The sequence below is a fragment of the Bison bison genome, unplaced genomic scaffold, assembly GCF_000754665.1.
Source record: "Bison bison bison isolate TAMUID 2011002044 unplaced genomic scaffold, Bison_UMD1.0 scf7180017864312, whole genome shotgun sequence".
Taxonomy (NCBI): domain Eukaryota; kingdom Metazoa; phylum Chordata; class Mammalia; order Artiodactyla; family Bovidae; genus Bison; species Bison bison.
The window spans coordinates 2,285,208-2,300,539 of NW_011494884.1; the positions used below are offsets into that span (position 1 = coordinate 2,285,208).

The 15,332-nt window shown below is 46.3% G+C and overlaps 1 protein-coding gene across 1 annotated transcript in view; it reads right to left on the minus strand.

Moving 5' to 3' along the window:
* POLE (polymerase (DNA directed), epsilon, catalytic subunit) overlaps positions 1-15,332 on the minus strand; it is a gene marked incomplete at its 5' end in the record, with an annotated part of 62,436 nt that overhangs the window by 4,511 nt on the left and 42,593 nt on the right. The window contains 7 exons of the mRNA XM_010852527.1: positions 5,835-6,028; positions 6,149-6,280; positions 7,533-7,728; positions 9,839-9,971; positions 12,515-12,640; positions 13,544-13,717; positions 14,903-15,107. Coding sequence (XP_010850829.1) covers positions 5,835-6,028; positions 6,149-6,280; positions 7,533-7,728; positions 9,839-9,971; positions 12,515-12,640; positions 13,544-13,717; positions 14,903-15,107 — 1,160 coding nt within the window. The remainder of the gene's footprint in view (positions 1-5,834; positions 6,029-6,148; positions 6,281-7,532; positions 7,729-9,838; positions 9,972-12,514; positions 12,641-13,543; positions 13,718-14,902; positions 15,108-15,332) is intronic.

A 15,332-nucleotide genomic window follows, 5' to 3' on the forward strand; every position in this document is an offset into this window, starting at 1 on the left:
GCTATCTAGGTTGGTCATAACTTTCCTTCCAAGGAGTAAGTGTCTTTTAATTTCATGGCTGCAGTCACCATCTGTAGTGATTTTGGAGCCCAGAAAAATAAAGTCTAACACTGTTTCCACTGTTTCCCCATCTATTTCCCATGAAGTGATGGGACCGGACGCCATGATCTTCATTTTCTGAATGTTGAGCTTTAAGCCAACTTTTTCACTCTCCACTTTCATTTTCATCAAGAGGCTTTTGAGTTCCTCTTCACTTTCTGCCATAAGGGTGGTGTCGTCTGCATATCTGAGGTTATTGAGATTTCTCCCGGCAATCTTGATTCCAGCTTGTGCTTCTTCCAGTCCAGCGTTTCTCATGATGTACTCTGCATAGAAGTTAAATAAGCAGGGTGACAAGATACAGCCTTGATGAACTCCTTTTCCTATTTGGAACCAGCCTGTTGTTCCATGTCCAGTTCTAACTGTTGCTTCCTGACCTGCATACAAATTTCTCAAGAGGCAGATCCGGTGGTCTGGTATTCCCATCTCTTGAAGAATTTTCCACAGTTTATTGTGATCCACACAGTCAAAGGCTTTGGCATAGTCAATAAAGCAGAAATAGATGCTTTTCTGGAACTCTCTTGCTTTTCTCATGATCCAGCGGATGTTGGCAATTTGATCTCTGGTTCCTCTGCCTTTTCTAAAACCAGCTTGAACATCAGAGAGTTCACGGTTCACATATTGCTGAAGCCTGGCTTGGAGAATTTTGAGCATTACTTTACTAGCGTGTGAAATGAGTGCAATTGTGCGGTAGTTTGAGCATTCTTTGGCATTGCCTTTCTTTGGGATTGGAATGAAAACTGACCTTTTCCAGTCCTGTGACCACTGCTGAGTCTTCCAAATTTGCTGGCATATTGAGTGCAGCACTTTCACAGCATCATCTTTTAGTATTTGGAATAGCTCAACTGGAATTCCATCACCTCCACTAGCTTTGTTCGTAGTGATCCTTTCTAAGGCCCACTTGACTTCATGTTACAGGATGTCTGGCTCTAGGTCAGTGATCACACCATAGTGATTATCTGGGTCGTGAAGATCTTTTTTGTACAGTTCTTCTGTGTATTCTTGCCACCTCTTCCACAAAGGCAAACTCAAAATGGATTAAAGACCTACATATAAGAGCAGAAACTATAAAACTCTTAGAGGAAAACATAGGCAAAATACTCAATGACATAAATCAAAGTAGGATCCTCTATGACCCACCTCCTAGAGTAATGGAAATAAAAACAAAAGTAAACAAGGGGAACCTAATTAAAAGCTTTTGCACAGCAAAGGAAACTATAAACAAGGTGAAAAGAGCCCTCCGAATGAGAGAAAACAGCAAATGAAACAGCTGACAAAGGATTAATTTCCAAAATATACAAGCAGCTTATAGAACTCAATGCCAGAAAAACAAACAACCCAATCAAAAAGTGGGGAAAAGACCTAAATAGACATTTCTCTAAAGAAGACATACAGATGGCTAACAAACACATGGAAAGATGCTCAACATCACTCATTATTAGAGAATGCAAATCAAAACTACAATGAGATATCACCTCACACTGGTTAGAATGGCCATCATCAAAAAGTCTACAAACAATAAATGCTAGAGAGGGTATGGAGAAAAGGGAACTCTCTTGCACTGCTGGTAGGAATATAAATTGATACAGCCACTATGGAAGACAGTATGGAGATTCCTTAAAAAAATCTAGGAATAAAACCACCATATGACCCAGCAATCCCACTCCTAGGCATACACCCTGAGGAAATCAAAATTGAAAAAGACACATGTACCCCAATTGCAGCACTATTTACAATAGCTAGAACATGGAAGCAACCTAGATGTCCATCAACAGATGAATGGATAAAGAAGTTGTGGTACAAATACACAATGGAATATTACTCAGCCATAAAAAGGAACACATTTGTGTCAGTTCTAATGAGGTGGATGAACCTAGAGCCTATTATACAGAGTGAAGTAAGTTAGAAAGAGAAAGGTAAATATTGTATACTAACGCCTATATATGGATCTAAAAAGATGGTTCCAAAGAATTTCTCTGCAGGGCAGCAATGAAGAAAGACACAGAGAACAGACTTATGGACAACTGGAGAGGGGAGGAGAGGGTAAGATGTATGGAGAGAGTAACATGGAAACTTATATTACCATATGTAAAATAGATAGCCAATGGGAATTTGCTGTATGGTTCAGGGAACTCAAACAGGGGCTCTGTATCAACCTAGAGGGGAAGGATGAGGAGGGAGATGGGAAGGAAGTTCAAGATGGAGGGGACATATATATACCTATGGCTGATTCATGTTGAGGCTTGACAGAAAATAACAAAATTCTGTAGAGCAATTATCCTTCAATTAAAAAGCAAATAAATTTTTAAAAATCCATAAAAAAGAAAAAGACTCTGCTTCCACTGCAGGGGGCACAGACTGGATCCCTGGTCGGGGAACTAAGTACCATATGCTGCAAGATGCGGCCGAAAAACAAACTTACTCTCAGGAAATGACCATTATCAAGGCACCAAGGAACCTTCTCAACCTGCTTCAGGGTGTCCCTTCAACAGTCTACAGAGGATTTTTTTTTTAAACGGAAACTGATATACTAATTTGAAATTCGTAAGTAAAGGCAAATTAAGTCAAAATAATTTGAAAAAAAGAACAAAGATAAAGCATTCACACTACCTGGTTTCAAAACTTATTGATAAAGTTACAGAAATTAAGACAGTGTGGTGTTTTAGAATAGACAGACATGTAAACCCAGAAACAGATCCATATACATACACAGCCAGTTAAGCTTTGAAAAAAGCACAAACATAATTAAATGGAGAAAGGCGAATTTTTTAACAAATGGTGCTGGAATAACTGGATATGCTTATGCACAAATATGAAAGTGTTAGGCACTCAGTCGTGAGTAACTCTTTGAGACCACATGGACTATAGCCTGCCAGGCTCCTCAGTCCATGGGATTTCTCCAGGCAAGAATACTGGAGAGGGTTGCTATTACCTTCTCCAGGGGATCTTCCCAACTCAGGAGTTGAACACAGGTCTCCTGCATTATAGGCAGACTCTTTATTGACTGAGCCACTAGGGAAGCTTCAATTTATAACATACACATTGTACAAAAATTAACTCAAAATGGACTGACTAAATATAAAACCTAAAACTATAAAAATTCTAGAAGAAAACATAAGTGACAAGCTTTGTGACTTTGGTTAAAACAAAGATTTCTTATATATGACATCAAAAGCTCAACCCTTAAAAAGTGAACCATTAGATCAAAACTAAGATCCATTGCTCATTGAAAAATACTGTCAAGGAAATTTTGAAAAGGCAAGGCAAAGTCTGGGAAGAAATATTTGGAAATCACACATTTGACAAAGGACTTATATCCAGAATATATTAAGAACTCTCAAAACTCAACAATAAGAATAATAACCCAATAACTGACTCACTTTGCTGTACACCTGAAACTAACACAATATTGTAAATCAACTATACTCCAATAAAAATTATTAAAAAAAAAAAAAAAAAAAAAACCAGTTCTTAATAATGGGCAAAAGATCTGAACATTTCACCAAAGACAAAGAGCAAACAAACACATGAATAAAATCTCCACATCATTAGTATTATGCAAAGTAAAAGTGATTCAGTCATGTCCGACTCTTTGTGACCGCATGGTCCATGAATTCTCCAGGCCAGAATACTGGAGTGGGTAGCCTCTCCCTTCTCCAGGGGGTCTTCCCAACCCAGGTATCGAACCCAGGTTTCCCACATTGCGGGTGGATCCTTTACCAGCTGAGCCACAAGGGAAGCCCAAGAATACTGGAGTGGGTAGCCTATCCCTTCTGCAGCAGATCTTCCTGACCCAGGAATCGAACCAGGGTCTCCTGCATTGCAGGCAGATTCTTTACCAACTGAGCTAACAGGGAAGTCCAAGTAGTATTAGGGAAATGCAAGTTAAAAACATGATGATATACCACTACACATCTATTTGGACAGATAAAACCTTGAAAATTAACAATTAAAGTTCCAGCGGGGTGTGGAGCAGTTGGACTATAGTCACTTACCACCGATGAGAATGCAAAACAGCCACTTTACAAAACACGATATGACCCAGAAATTCCCCTGCTGGGTTTTTACTTGAGAGAAATGAAACTTATGTTCACACAAAAACCTATATGAGAATGTTTATAGTGGCCTTATTGGCAGTCACCCATAAGCGCAAACAATCTGAATGTCCTTTAATCGGGAAGCTGTGGTCCTCCCATACAGTGGAGCACTAGTCAGCAATGGAAAGGAACAAGCAATGACATGGAGGAACCCCAGGTGCGTTTTGCTCAGTGAAGGAAATCAGACCTAAAAGGCTACGTGACCAACCACTCCACTCGTATGACATTCTGGAAGAGGTTTCAACGCAGGGACAGAAGACAGATTGGTGGTTCCAGGGATGCAGGCGAGAGGAGAGGCTGAGTCCCAAGGGGAAGCAAATGGAAAAACTCTCAGGGGTGGAGAACGTTCTGTACTTTGCTGTTGGTGGCCAGTTCACATATCCATATGTGAAAACACAAACAACTGCACTTCACAGAGAAAAATTTTAAAAGTAAATAAACATAGGGACATGGGGGCTTCCTTGGTAGCTCAGTGGTAAAGAATCTGCCTGCCAATGTAGTAGACACGGGTTCAATCCCTGATCCGGGAAGATCCCACAGGCTGAAGAGCAGTAAGCCCATGAGCCACTACTACTGAGCCTGTGCTCTAGAGCCCAGGAGCTACAACAACTGAGCCTTCGGGCCACAAGTACTGAAGCCTGTGTGCTCTAGAGCCTATGTTCTACAACAAGAGAAGCTGCCATAAAGAGAAGCCTTTGCACCGCAATGAAGAATAGCCCCTGTTCACCTCAACTAGAGAAAACCCAAAGAGCAACGAAGACCCAACACAGCCATAATACATAAAATTTTAAAAATAAAAAACAAACATAGAAACAGACAGATCAGCACGTACCAGGGGTGGGGAACTTTGGAGAATGATGTACGACTCTGTATCCTGACTGTGGTGGTGAATACATGACTGGCTGCCCCATGAAATGCACTCTAAAAATGGTAAATTTCACTGTATGTAAATTATACTTTAATAAAAATAGAACTTAAAAATTATGAAGTCTACCAAGGAGTTAAAGTGTTATATTAAGCCATTTCTTAACCACCATGAGAAGTCACTTGATCACTGTGAAACAGAGTGCTGGGAGGTAACTTAATGGACAGTAAAGTGCTCTGTAAGGGGACGCCTGCCAGGTCCTTATCTGGTAACATTATCCCTCGTTTGAATCAGCCTACCTTTCCCAGAAGGCATTCAGCGTCCGAGCAAGCTCTCCTCTTAGGTTCCACAGCAGCCCGGATGCTGTGGGTGCCCTGTCCAGTTCCTGGTCTGGCCCACTGGCCTCATGTGACCCACGAGCTGGCTCTGCTGTCCCACTGCTCACCTTTCACAGCACCACCCCGTCACCCCTCCTCCCAGGGGCTCTGTATCCCTGTGCCCAGACTTCATTCTTCCGTCAGATCCACCCACTGCCAGGCCCTCTCGATCCTCGTGGTCTCAGCCCAGGACCCATCAGAGGTCCTTTCTCACCTGCCCCTGCCCTGAACTCACCTCTTGGCACCTGTGCTCTCTGAGCTCACCTGTGCCCTCCAGGGGAGTGTGAGCTCTGTGAGGACGGGGGTCTTTCCCATAGCGACTGCACAGACTGGATGCAGTGGGTGTTTGTGGAATAGAGGAGTGACTTGCACACCCATCAGTGGGAGTGTCCTCACCTTGCACACGTATTTGATGAACTCCAGAGCAGGGTTATTGAGCAGCAGGTGAGAACCGGGGAGAACAGGAAACATTTCTGAGAGCTCAGTAGAGTTCCGAGAGCCTGTGACTTTCTTCTGAATCTTCTGAGTGATGGTGAAGAAGTTCTGAGTGAGTTCATTTGCCACATAATCTTGTGAGAAGGTGATCATTCCTGGGAGAGAAGCAACATGGCGCCTGCTCGCTACCTCACAGGGCGGCAAGGACACCAAGGGAAGGAGATGGGGACCCTGAGAAGCACACACTGGTGGCCTCACACAGCAAGGATGCTCACCAGGCAGGGCTCCGGCCTCCCCCTGGGCCTCCTGGGAGAGCTGGCTGGCTCCCCTCCTCCTCACGGGGGTGCTCCCTGGGGTGCTGCGCCTCAGTTCCTCCTTCATGCTGTGGTACACGGCCACGATGTATGCTGCAGAGAGAGGGCAGGCTCAGGCCACGAGAGTCGGCGACGCCTCACACATCCCAGAATCCGGGGGTACCCTGTGGCTGGTCCCGCTGCTAGCCAGACAAGGCTGAAATGTCATTATTGGTGATGATTCTATTTGCTGCACTGAGATGAGCCAGAGTCAATTAGACAAACAGGAACAATCAGGGCACTCTCTGATGCCCAGGTTCACGCTTAGAGACTGCTGCACAGCTGAGGCAGCAAGCACCAACCTTCACACCAACTGGTGCAAAAGAGGGCTCACCTTGCGTCTCGGGGTCAACACACTTCTCCAAAAACTCCACGGGTCCACTCGTTCCAAAAGAGAACTTGAGAAGGTGAAGAACTCAAATATAAATTGACAGGGGATAAAATAATCATAAGCAGAACTCCCTCTGTCGCTATATACACAGATGTACCTGTATCTATGTCTGCTGACAATTTATGATGCTCTTCATCAACTCTTCTATTCTATTGATTAGTTCTGAGTTACAATGTGTGCTTAACTTCTCATTTCTTTTTCACATCAACCTAAATAACTTGGTTTGCAAACACTAAACTTTTACTTCTTTTTTTAAATTTTGATTGGAGTATAGTTGATTTACCATGTGGTGTTAATAATGACCACTAATGCCTTTAGCCCCAAATGAAAATATAGGGGTTTCTCACACTAGAAGTTAAGCCTGAGAGACCAGCCAGTGGGGCAGCTGATTTAGGAGTATCTAAACTCCTCTACTTTGGCCACCTCATGCGAAGAGTTGACTCACTGGAAAAGACTCTGATGCTGGGAGGGATTGGGGGCAGGAGAAGGGGACGGCAGAGGATGAGATGGCTGGATGGCATCACTGACTCGATGGACCTGAGTCTGAGTGAACTCTGGGAGTTGGTGATGGACAGGGAGGCCTGGTGTGCTGCGATTCATGGGGTCGCAAAGAGTCGGACATGACTGAGTGAATGAACTGAACTGAAACTCCTCTACATGGGATCTCCTTTAGTCACTGTAAGTGTACATGCACAACCTCGGGGGTGGGACTATGAAGCCTTCGTGATGCCCCAGGGCAGCCTTCCTCACCATGGGGTTCTGTGAGAGGTCTGGGGCCTGGGCAGAGCCCGAGGGTCTTCTTTCTGCCTCTCACAGTGCTATGCAGCCAGGGCACGCACGCTGGGCAGGCTCCCACCAGGGCCACATTATTCCCACCGCATGACTCAGATGTGATGGTGAGTGTGGACCACTCACCTGAAACGATCATGAGGAAGTAGCTCTGGCAGGAGGCTGCCTGGGGCAGGAACTGCAGGATGTTCCAGTTGTTTTCCAGCAAGTCCTCGACATCCAGTTCCTGTGCGCCTCCCTCGTCCTCCTCCTCCTCCTCCTCGTCCTCGTCCTCCTCCTCCTCAGGTTCCCCCTGCTGTGCTCTGCCCTCTTCTGGGGAGTCCTGCTTTGACACAAAGACAATCCCAGTAATGTCTGCCCACAGCACCACCGCACGGTGGGGAGTGTCCCAGTGGAGCCTGGGTCTGTCTTGTGTCCTGTTCATCTAGTCGTTCCAGCCCCCAAGCCCAAGATTCCTGCAGGACGGCTCCAAGAACAAGGTCATGTACAGAATGTGCCTGGTACATTCTCAGTAAGGCACTGACTGTTACTTTCATTGGCTGTTTCACAGGATTCACTTTAAAATTATTCAATTCGCACTTCTCAGGAAGGGAAGAATCAAGGGTGCTTCCTGGGTGACCACCTCTCTTGTTGAATTCTGGATCTCTTCCTGGGACGGTCACAGTTCTGAGAACTGATCCTTAGGTAGGTTGATAAGGAGTCCAGGACCCTCAAGAAGGAGAAAGGGGTCTGGGGCTCTCAAGGAAGAGCAAAGGACAAACAATTTTTTCTACACTGCTTTGTCTTAGTCAATATAACAATGCATCTTGCTCCTTAACAAGAGCCTTCTGACTAATCTTGTTATCTTTAGACATATGTTGTGGGAGTGGGTCTGCTAAGACCTCTCTATTGTTAGTTCTAATCTTATTATCTTATATTGAGGGAGTGGGTCTGGTAAGATCCTTTACTGTAATAAAGTATATAGCTCCCTTGCTAAGACTAGCGAGGGGGGCACTCTCTGTCCCCTTCTGATGTCTATGTCAGAAGCTTTCTCTGTCCCTTTTTCACTTTAATAAAACTACTACACAAAAGCTCTTGAGTGATCAAGCCTGGTCCCTGGCTCCGAAACTAAATCTTTGGAGACCACGAATCTGACATCGTAAGTTATCAGTTCTACCAAAGATCTAGTTCTGGTGGACGACCCCCTGCCACCCCCGACTAAGGTCCCCTTTCTATACAGCACCTTTATTTCAACATCTGAACTCTGACAGCCACCATCCTTATTAAGAGCAGCAACTACTCCTGCCTTCCCCTGTTCGTCGACATGGCTGCACTTCCTTCCCTTGCATGTGGTCTCAGTGAGCCTCCCAACTCCAGCACCAAGGGCAGCCTTTGCTTCTGGTCTGCTCTCGGCAGATGGCGACTTCCTTCTGGGGGTGCTCTCCTTTTGACACCTGAGGCCCCACCCCCCCAGCTCCCCAACCCACTGGTAGCTTCCTCCATGGGGACCTGCCGTGGGGGAGCTGTCCTCTCAACTCATACTTACCTCCAGGTGATCTCACCAGCCCCAACTGCCAGGCTCACAGATGACCCCAAGTTTCATGCCCCCCACCCAAGACGCACAGTCACTACCTGACCCCTGCATCTCCACCTGTGCACATTAAGCAAACAATAGGGGCAGCAAACACCACGTGCCCCAGATAAGCACGGCTCCCTTCTCCCCACATTTGCTCTCTTGCCCCGCCCATTGGGGTTCACACATCCAGGCGCAGCTCCCTCACATACAACATACACGCTCAGACATCACCCCTGTGTCCCAAGCATCACCCCACTGGCCTGTCCACACCCACTTCAATACCCACCTGAGTCATTCTCCCTGACTCTGCCTTGCCCTGCATCCTCCTCTGGGCCGACACTAACTGGGCTCCACTTAGACCTTGACATCCTGCAGTAATGTCCACTCAGGACCCAAGTGGAAGTCAGGCCCTGACACCTGCCCATTCAGAATCTCCCCATCAATAAAAGCCAAGTCTCCATCACAGCCCTCGGGCCCAAGTGGCCTGGTCCCAGCCAGCTCTTTGTCCACATCTGTGACCACTGACCCTGCCTGTGCCATAACTCAAGGCAGCTTCACATCTCGGTCCCATAACCTCCTCGGAGGGCTCCTAGACCCCCCATCCACATTGGCTCCTGCCCCAGGCCTCTCTGCCCCTACCAGCTTTGTCTGCCCTGAGCCCTTACTGTTGTCGACGCTGCCATATACATCTACTTGTCTGCTTGTTCATGATCCTTTCCCTTACAGACTTCATGACGTTTACTGCTGCATGACTGGGGCCCAGAACCGTGCCTGGAACTCGGCTTGTGACCATCAAGTGTGCACAGAAGGGACAAGGTGGACCCTTCAAGTTGCTTCAGATTCCAACCTCAGCTCTCCAAGACTGGTTACCTCTTACCTGTCCACAGTGAATCCTAGATGGAACAGTTCCTTTGATTCCACCATAATTAGAGGGATCCATCCAGAGAAGAAATTCCCAGCATCGAGAAAAGGAAATTGTCAAAGAATGGAAGATCTCTTTAGAGTGGATGCTAAAAAGAAACAAGACAGAAATCGCTTAAATGAAATCAACAGTCTTCCCCTTTTACTCTACTTTCCTTTTTTTTATTATCTGTTCACCCTCTACTTATTTAAAAATGAATTTAAAGTGGATTCACATTTTATCATCCCTCAGGCTTTCTAGGGAAAATGACTGGTGTGGCCACTATGGAGAACAGTATGGAGGTTCCTTAAAAAACTGAAAATGGAGTTACCATATAACCCTGCAATCCCACTCCTGGGCATATAGCCAGAGAAAAACATGGTTCTAAAGGACACACGCAACCAATGTTCACTGCAGCACTGTTTACAACAGCCACGACATGGAAGCAACCTGAATGTCCATCAACAGAAGAATGGATAAAGATGTGGTACATATAGACAACGGAATATTACTCGACCATAAAAAGAGAATGAAATAACGCCATTTACAGTAACATGAATGGACCTAGAGACTGTCATGATGAGTGAAATATGTGAGAGAAGGAGAAATATCATAGGACATCCGTTATATGCAGAATCTAAAAAGAAATGATATAAATGAACTTATTTACAAAACAGTGACAGACTCACAGACTTAAGAGAACCAACTTATGGTTGCTGGGCGTAAGAGTTGGGAGAAGGGAAGTTAGGGAGCTTGACTGGGAGAGACATGTACACACTACTATATTTAAAATAGATAACCAACAGCACCTACTGTATAGCACAGGGAATTCTGTTCAATGTTACATGGCAGCCTGCATGGGAGGGGAGTTTGGGGGAGAATGGATACATGTATATGCATGGCTGAGTCTCTTTGCTATCTACCTGAAACTATCACAATATTATTAATTGGCTACACTCCAATATAAAATAAAATTTCAAAAACAAATAAAATAAAATGAATTTAAGGTGAATTCACATTATCCCTCAAGCTTCCTAGGGAAAATGATGATAAACATAATACTAAGGAGACATCTGAGGTAACCAGGAGTGGGAAACAGGGACCAGTGTTGAGAGAACGACAGGTGAGAGCTGCAGAGGGAACCCCAGGGAGTACAGTGGCTCGTCCTCCAGCACTTAGCAGAGCACAGATCACACTCATGTGTGAGAAAAATCACACCAGCCTTGAGTACCTGCTCCCACCAGTGTCAGAGCCTCACACATAGGGGCATGTGGGGCTGTGCTCACAGAAGTCTTGCTTCAACAGAGGTAATAATGAGCCCTAGACTAAACACTGCTCTGGCTCTGACTATAAATCTCAATAAATACCCAAAAGGATCAAACTGTTTTCAAGTAACATAAAGCTCAAGAATATTTACAGGAATGCAAAAGTAGCCAACAGACAAGCCAAGGTTCTTAACGTCTGTCATCCAGTCCTGTATCACCAGGTGGGCAAAGAAGCAGAGAAACACAACAAATGAGAAGAATCTATCAGTTGAAAACAAATCAGAGTTGACATAGATATTATAATGAGCAGAAAAGAACATTAGAACAGTTATAATTGTAGTTATTATAATTGTATTTCATGTGTCAAAAAAAACTAGAAGGAAGACTGAACATGTTAAGCAGACTCTAGAAATGTAGGAGACCCAAATCAAGCTTCTAGAGATGAAAACTGTCGTGTCTGAAATAAAAAATATACTGGATGGGATTAATGGCAGATAAAACACTCTAGAAGATCAGTGAGCTTAAACATATAACAACAGAAACTTATCCAAAAAGAAACACAAAAAGGAAAAAAGGGCTTTCAAAAAATATCTATCTACGGGCTTTCCTGGTAGCTCAGTGGTAAGAAATCCATCAGACAACACAGGAGACATGGGTTCCATCCCGGGTAGGTAAGATCCCACATGCTGCAGAGCAACTAGGCCCCTGTACCACAACTACTGAGCCTGTGGTTTAGAGCCTGATAGCCACAATTACTGAGCCCATGAGCCACAACTACTGAAGCTGGTGCACCCTAGAGCCTGCTCCACAACAAGACAAACACTGCAGTGAGAAGCCGGCGCACCACAACTACAGAGCAGTGCCCCTCTCTGCAACTAGAGAAAAGCCCAAGCAGCAGTGAAGACCCAAGGAAAGGGAATGAAAGTGGAGTCGCTCAGTCGTGTCTGACTCTTTGCGACCCCACGGACTGTAGCCTACCAGGCTCCTCTGTCCATGGGATTTTCCAGGCAACAGTACTGGAGTGGATTGCCATTTCCTTCTCCAGTGGATTTTCCCGACCCAGGGATCGAACCCAGGTCTCCCGCATTGTAGACAGATGCTTTACCATCTGAGCCACCAGGGAAGTCAATGAAGACCCAGCACAGTCAAAATAAATAAATAAAATAAAATAAAATTATATATATATATATCCATCTGCAATTCTATGCCCAGCAAAAGTATCTTTCAAAAAAAACGGTGAAATAAAGGCTTTTTCAGATACCCAAAGGCAGAAAGGATTTGTTACCAACAGAGCCACACTATAAGATTTGTTAAGGAAGTCTGTCAGCAGCAGGTAAATGGAGCAGATGAGAACATGAGCAAACGAAGGGGACAGGAATGCTGACACCTGTTGGTGATGTACTCCACGTAGGCCAGGGCGTCCTCCACCCGCCGCTTCTTGGTGCAGAGGATGATGCGGTTGAAGTTGGCATAGACGACCGATGACCCCAGGCGCTTGAACTCAGCGATGAGCCTGCAGACCAAGTTCAGAATCAAAGGTCAAAACATCACAGAGAAAACAGTTAATGGTCCCGAAGCAGAACATATACCTAGAACCCAGAAGTAACAAAGAACAAAGAGGTCTGCATGGCCAAACCCTACCACAGACAAAACCATAGACAAAGGTAGGAAAAAATCTGCAACTCATATCACAGAAAAATGGTTACTTTTTATCTAGGAAGAGCTCATACAGATCAATGAGAAAAACACAAAAGAAAACTATGGAAAAACGGTCAAAGGAAGTCCAATTTCATTCATAATTAGGACTGCAAATTAAGGGTATACCAAGAGAGCATTTTATCCCATCAGGTTGTTAGTGGGGCTTGGCATGGGGACATGCATTCCCAATCTGGTTCCCAAGAGTTGGTAGTACAGCCAACTGTACAACCTTTATAGGGAGCTGACAATATTGATTCAAATTAGCATTTACCTCTCTCAATTTATCTGAAAATATCCATTAGACCTGCAGCAGTGTTACTTCCTGGAGATTATTCTAGACATGTTTGCATGACCTCATGCACAAGACCATTCCTTGGTTGGTTACCGTGACAACAAAAGTTATGGAAGCAGCCGAAACATCCATTAGTGTGGTACATCCACACATAGCTCTCCAAGACCTACTGTTAACAAAGACAAGCAAGGTGCCGAATGATAAGCACAGTGTGCAATGACTTACAAAAAAGCAGCAGAGACTCTGCACCATATAGCATGTCTCTGGAAGCTGTGACGGCAGCTAAGCTCTTCCTGGGCCCCATCTGATCACTATGGACCACTAGCCTAGAAGTGGACTCTTGATCCAGAGGTGCTGACTAGCCATCTTTCTGGTTTGGGAACCAAGGGATCAGCAAGCCTGGAGAAAGCCACTGGCAGCACTCACTGAAGGAAGAGCTTCTTCATCATGCTGTGCAGCGTGCGGTGCAGGGCAGGGTCGTGCAGCAGCGAGGACGGTGACCGGAGCCAGCGGTAGAAGTGCATCACCTGGTTGTCGGCGTAGACGTTGCGGTACTGCGTGATCTCCTTCACCCAGCCCACCACCATGCTCTTCAGGATCCTGCAGGAGGGGGTTCAGAGGGTGCCCCCCACTGTCGCTGGCACCAGCTCCTCACCATTCTGCTGTCGCCTCTGCGCCCTCTCTTCTCACTGTCCAGACTCCATTCCTCGCCCCTCTGTAACTTATCTGCACCCCCAACTCAACACCACCTTTCCGGCTTTTCCAACAGAGCCAGGACAGAGCTGAGAAGATGTGGGTGCCCTTCAAGGAGGTACCTAACTGCTGCGAGAACCAGAAAGAGACTCACAGCAGAGACCTCAAGGGCCCCCTCTCCCTTATGCCAGTCAGGATCCTAACGGACTGCTTCATCACAACTGCCCCTGGTTAAATCGCCCCAGATGACTCTGCAAACGGTATCACAAAGCCAGTATGATGGTTCTGTCACCTGCAGTCTGACTGCACCACCTTTTGGGACTGAACTGGCTGCTTCTCTGCCCAAACAGTCCTTGGCCCTGACTACACCACGTGCATTTTGGCTGCTGAGGCTTTCTTTCCACAAATCCCCTGGCCTGAAACCCCCTCCCTCCAGTTCTGTCCTCTTTCTGTGAGAAGGCAACAGGGTGGCAGTTGTAGAAAACAGTTCTGGAACCACAAGACTTGCTCTTGAGCACCAACCTTTCCCCTCAGCTGCACTATGGCCACAAGCCTGGGCCTCAGTTTCCTCATTTCTACAATGGGTGACAGCCATCTTGCCTAGTGGGGCTATGCGAGCACATGCTCCCTGCCCGTGCCACCGCTGCAGTTCTCTCCCGATACCCACACCTTACAACTTGCACCACTTTCTGTGTGGCTTTACCCATGTTCATATCCTGCTGTGCACCCCACAGCAGATGCTCGGTGAACACCCACACTCCAAGTAAATTGGCGACTTCTTGCAGGCACACCTCTGGCCATAGGAAGCGGGCCAGAAGGCAGCACCTGCAACTGTTACCGGTACCTGCAGGGCGGCACTTGTGAGTGCCACCCGTGAGCGAAGAAAAGAGTCTGGCCCCGTGCTGGTTTCTGACCAGGCAGAGGGAAGCCCCCCTGACACTGACTTAGCTCTCAGTTTCCAAAACAAGGACAGAGGATAAAAGGATTTCTACTGCTCCTTCTGGAGGCAAACTATTGTTCTGCCTTTGGAGAGCTGAGGGTACAAGAACCAAAGGGCAGGTGACGTTCTCAGAGTGGCAAGCCCCTGGGTACCTGAAGGTGTTGGAGCAGAGGGCTGTCTCGTCATAGCTGGCAGGGGCGCTGGCAGCCTGATTGCCTGTGATCATGTCCTCCAGGGAGGCCTGCTGGATCACATCGAAGCTGATGCCAATGCTGTCGGCCCCCTCCATATCATTGACGTGGTGAGACTGCAGGATGGTGTTGACGGCCAGGTTCTGAATATCCAGTTCCACGCACACTACACACAGACATCACTGCTTGTGCACTGACCCCTCCTGGGTGTGGAGCCTGATCCCAGCAAGCACCATCTCAGAAAAATCACTGCTGCTTAGGGCAGCTGACTGCACAGCTCACACCCACAGAGGCCCCCTGCAGGCTCAGCTCCCAGCCCAATACACCCGAGTGCTCCCACCAGCCCAGAATGGCAACAAACAGCAGGAACAGCAGTCCCTGGTGAGCCTTG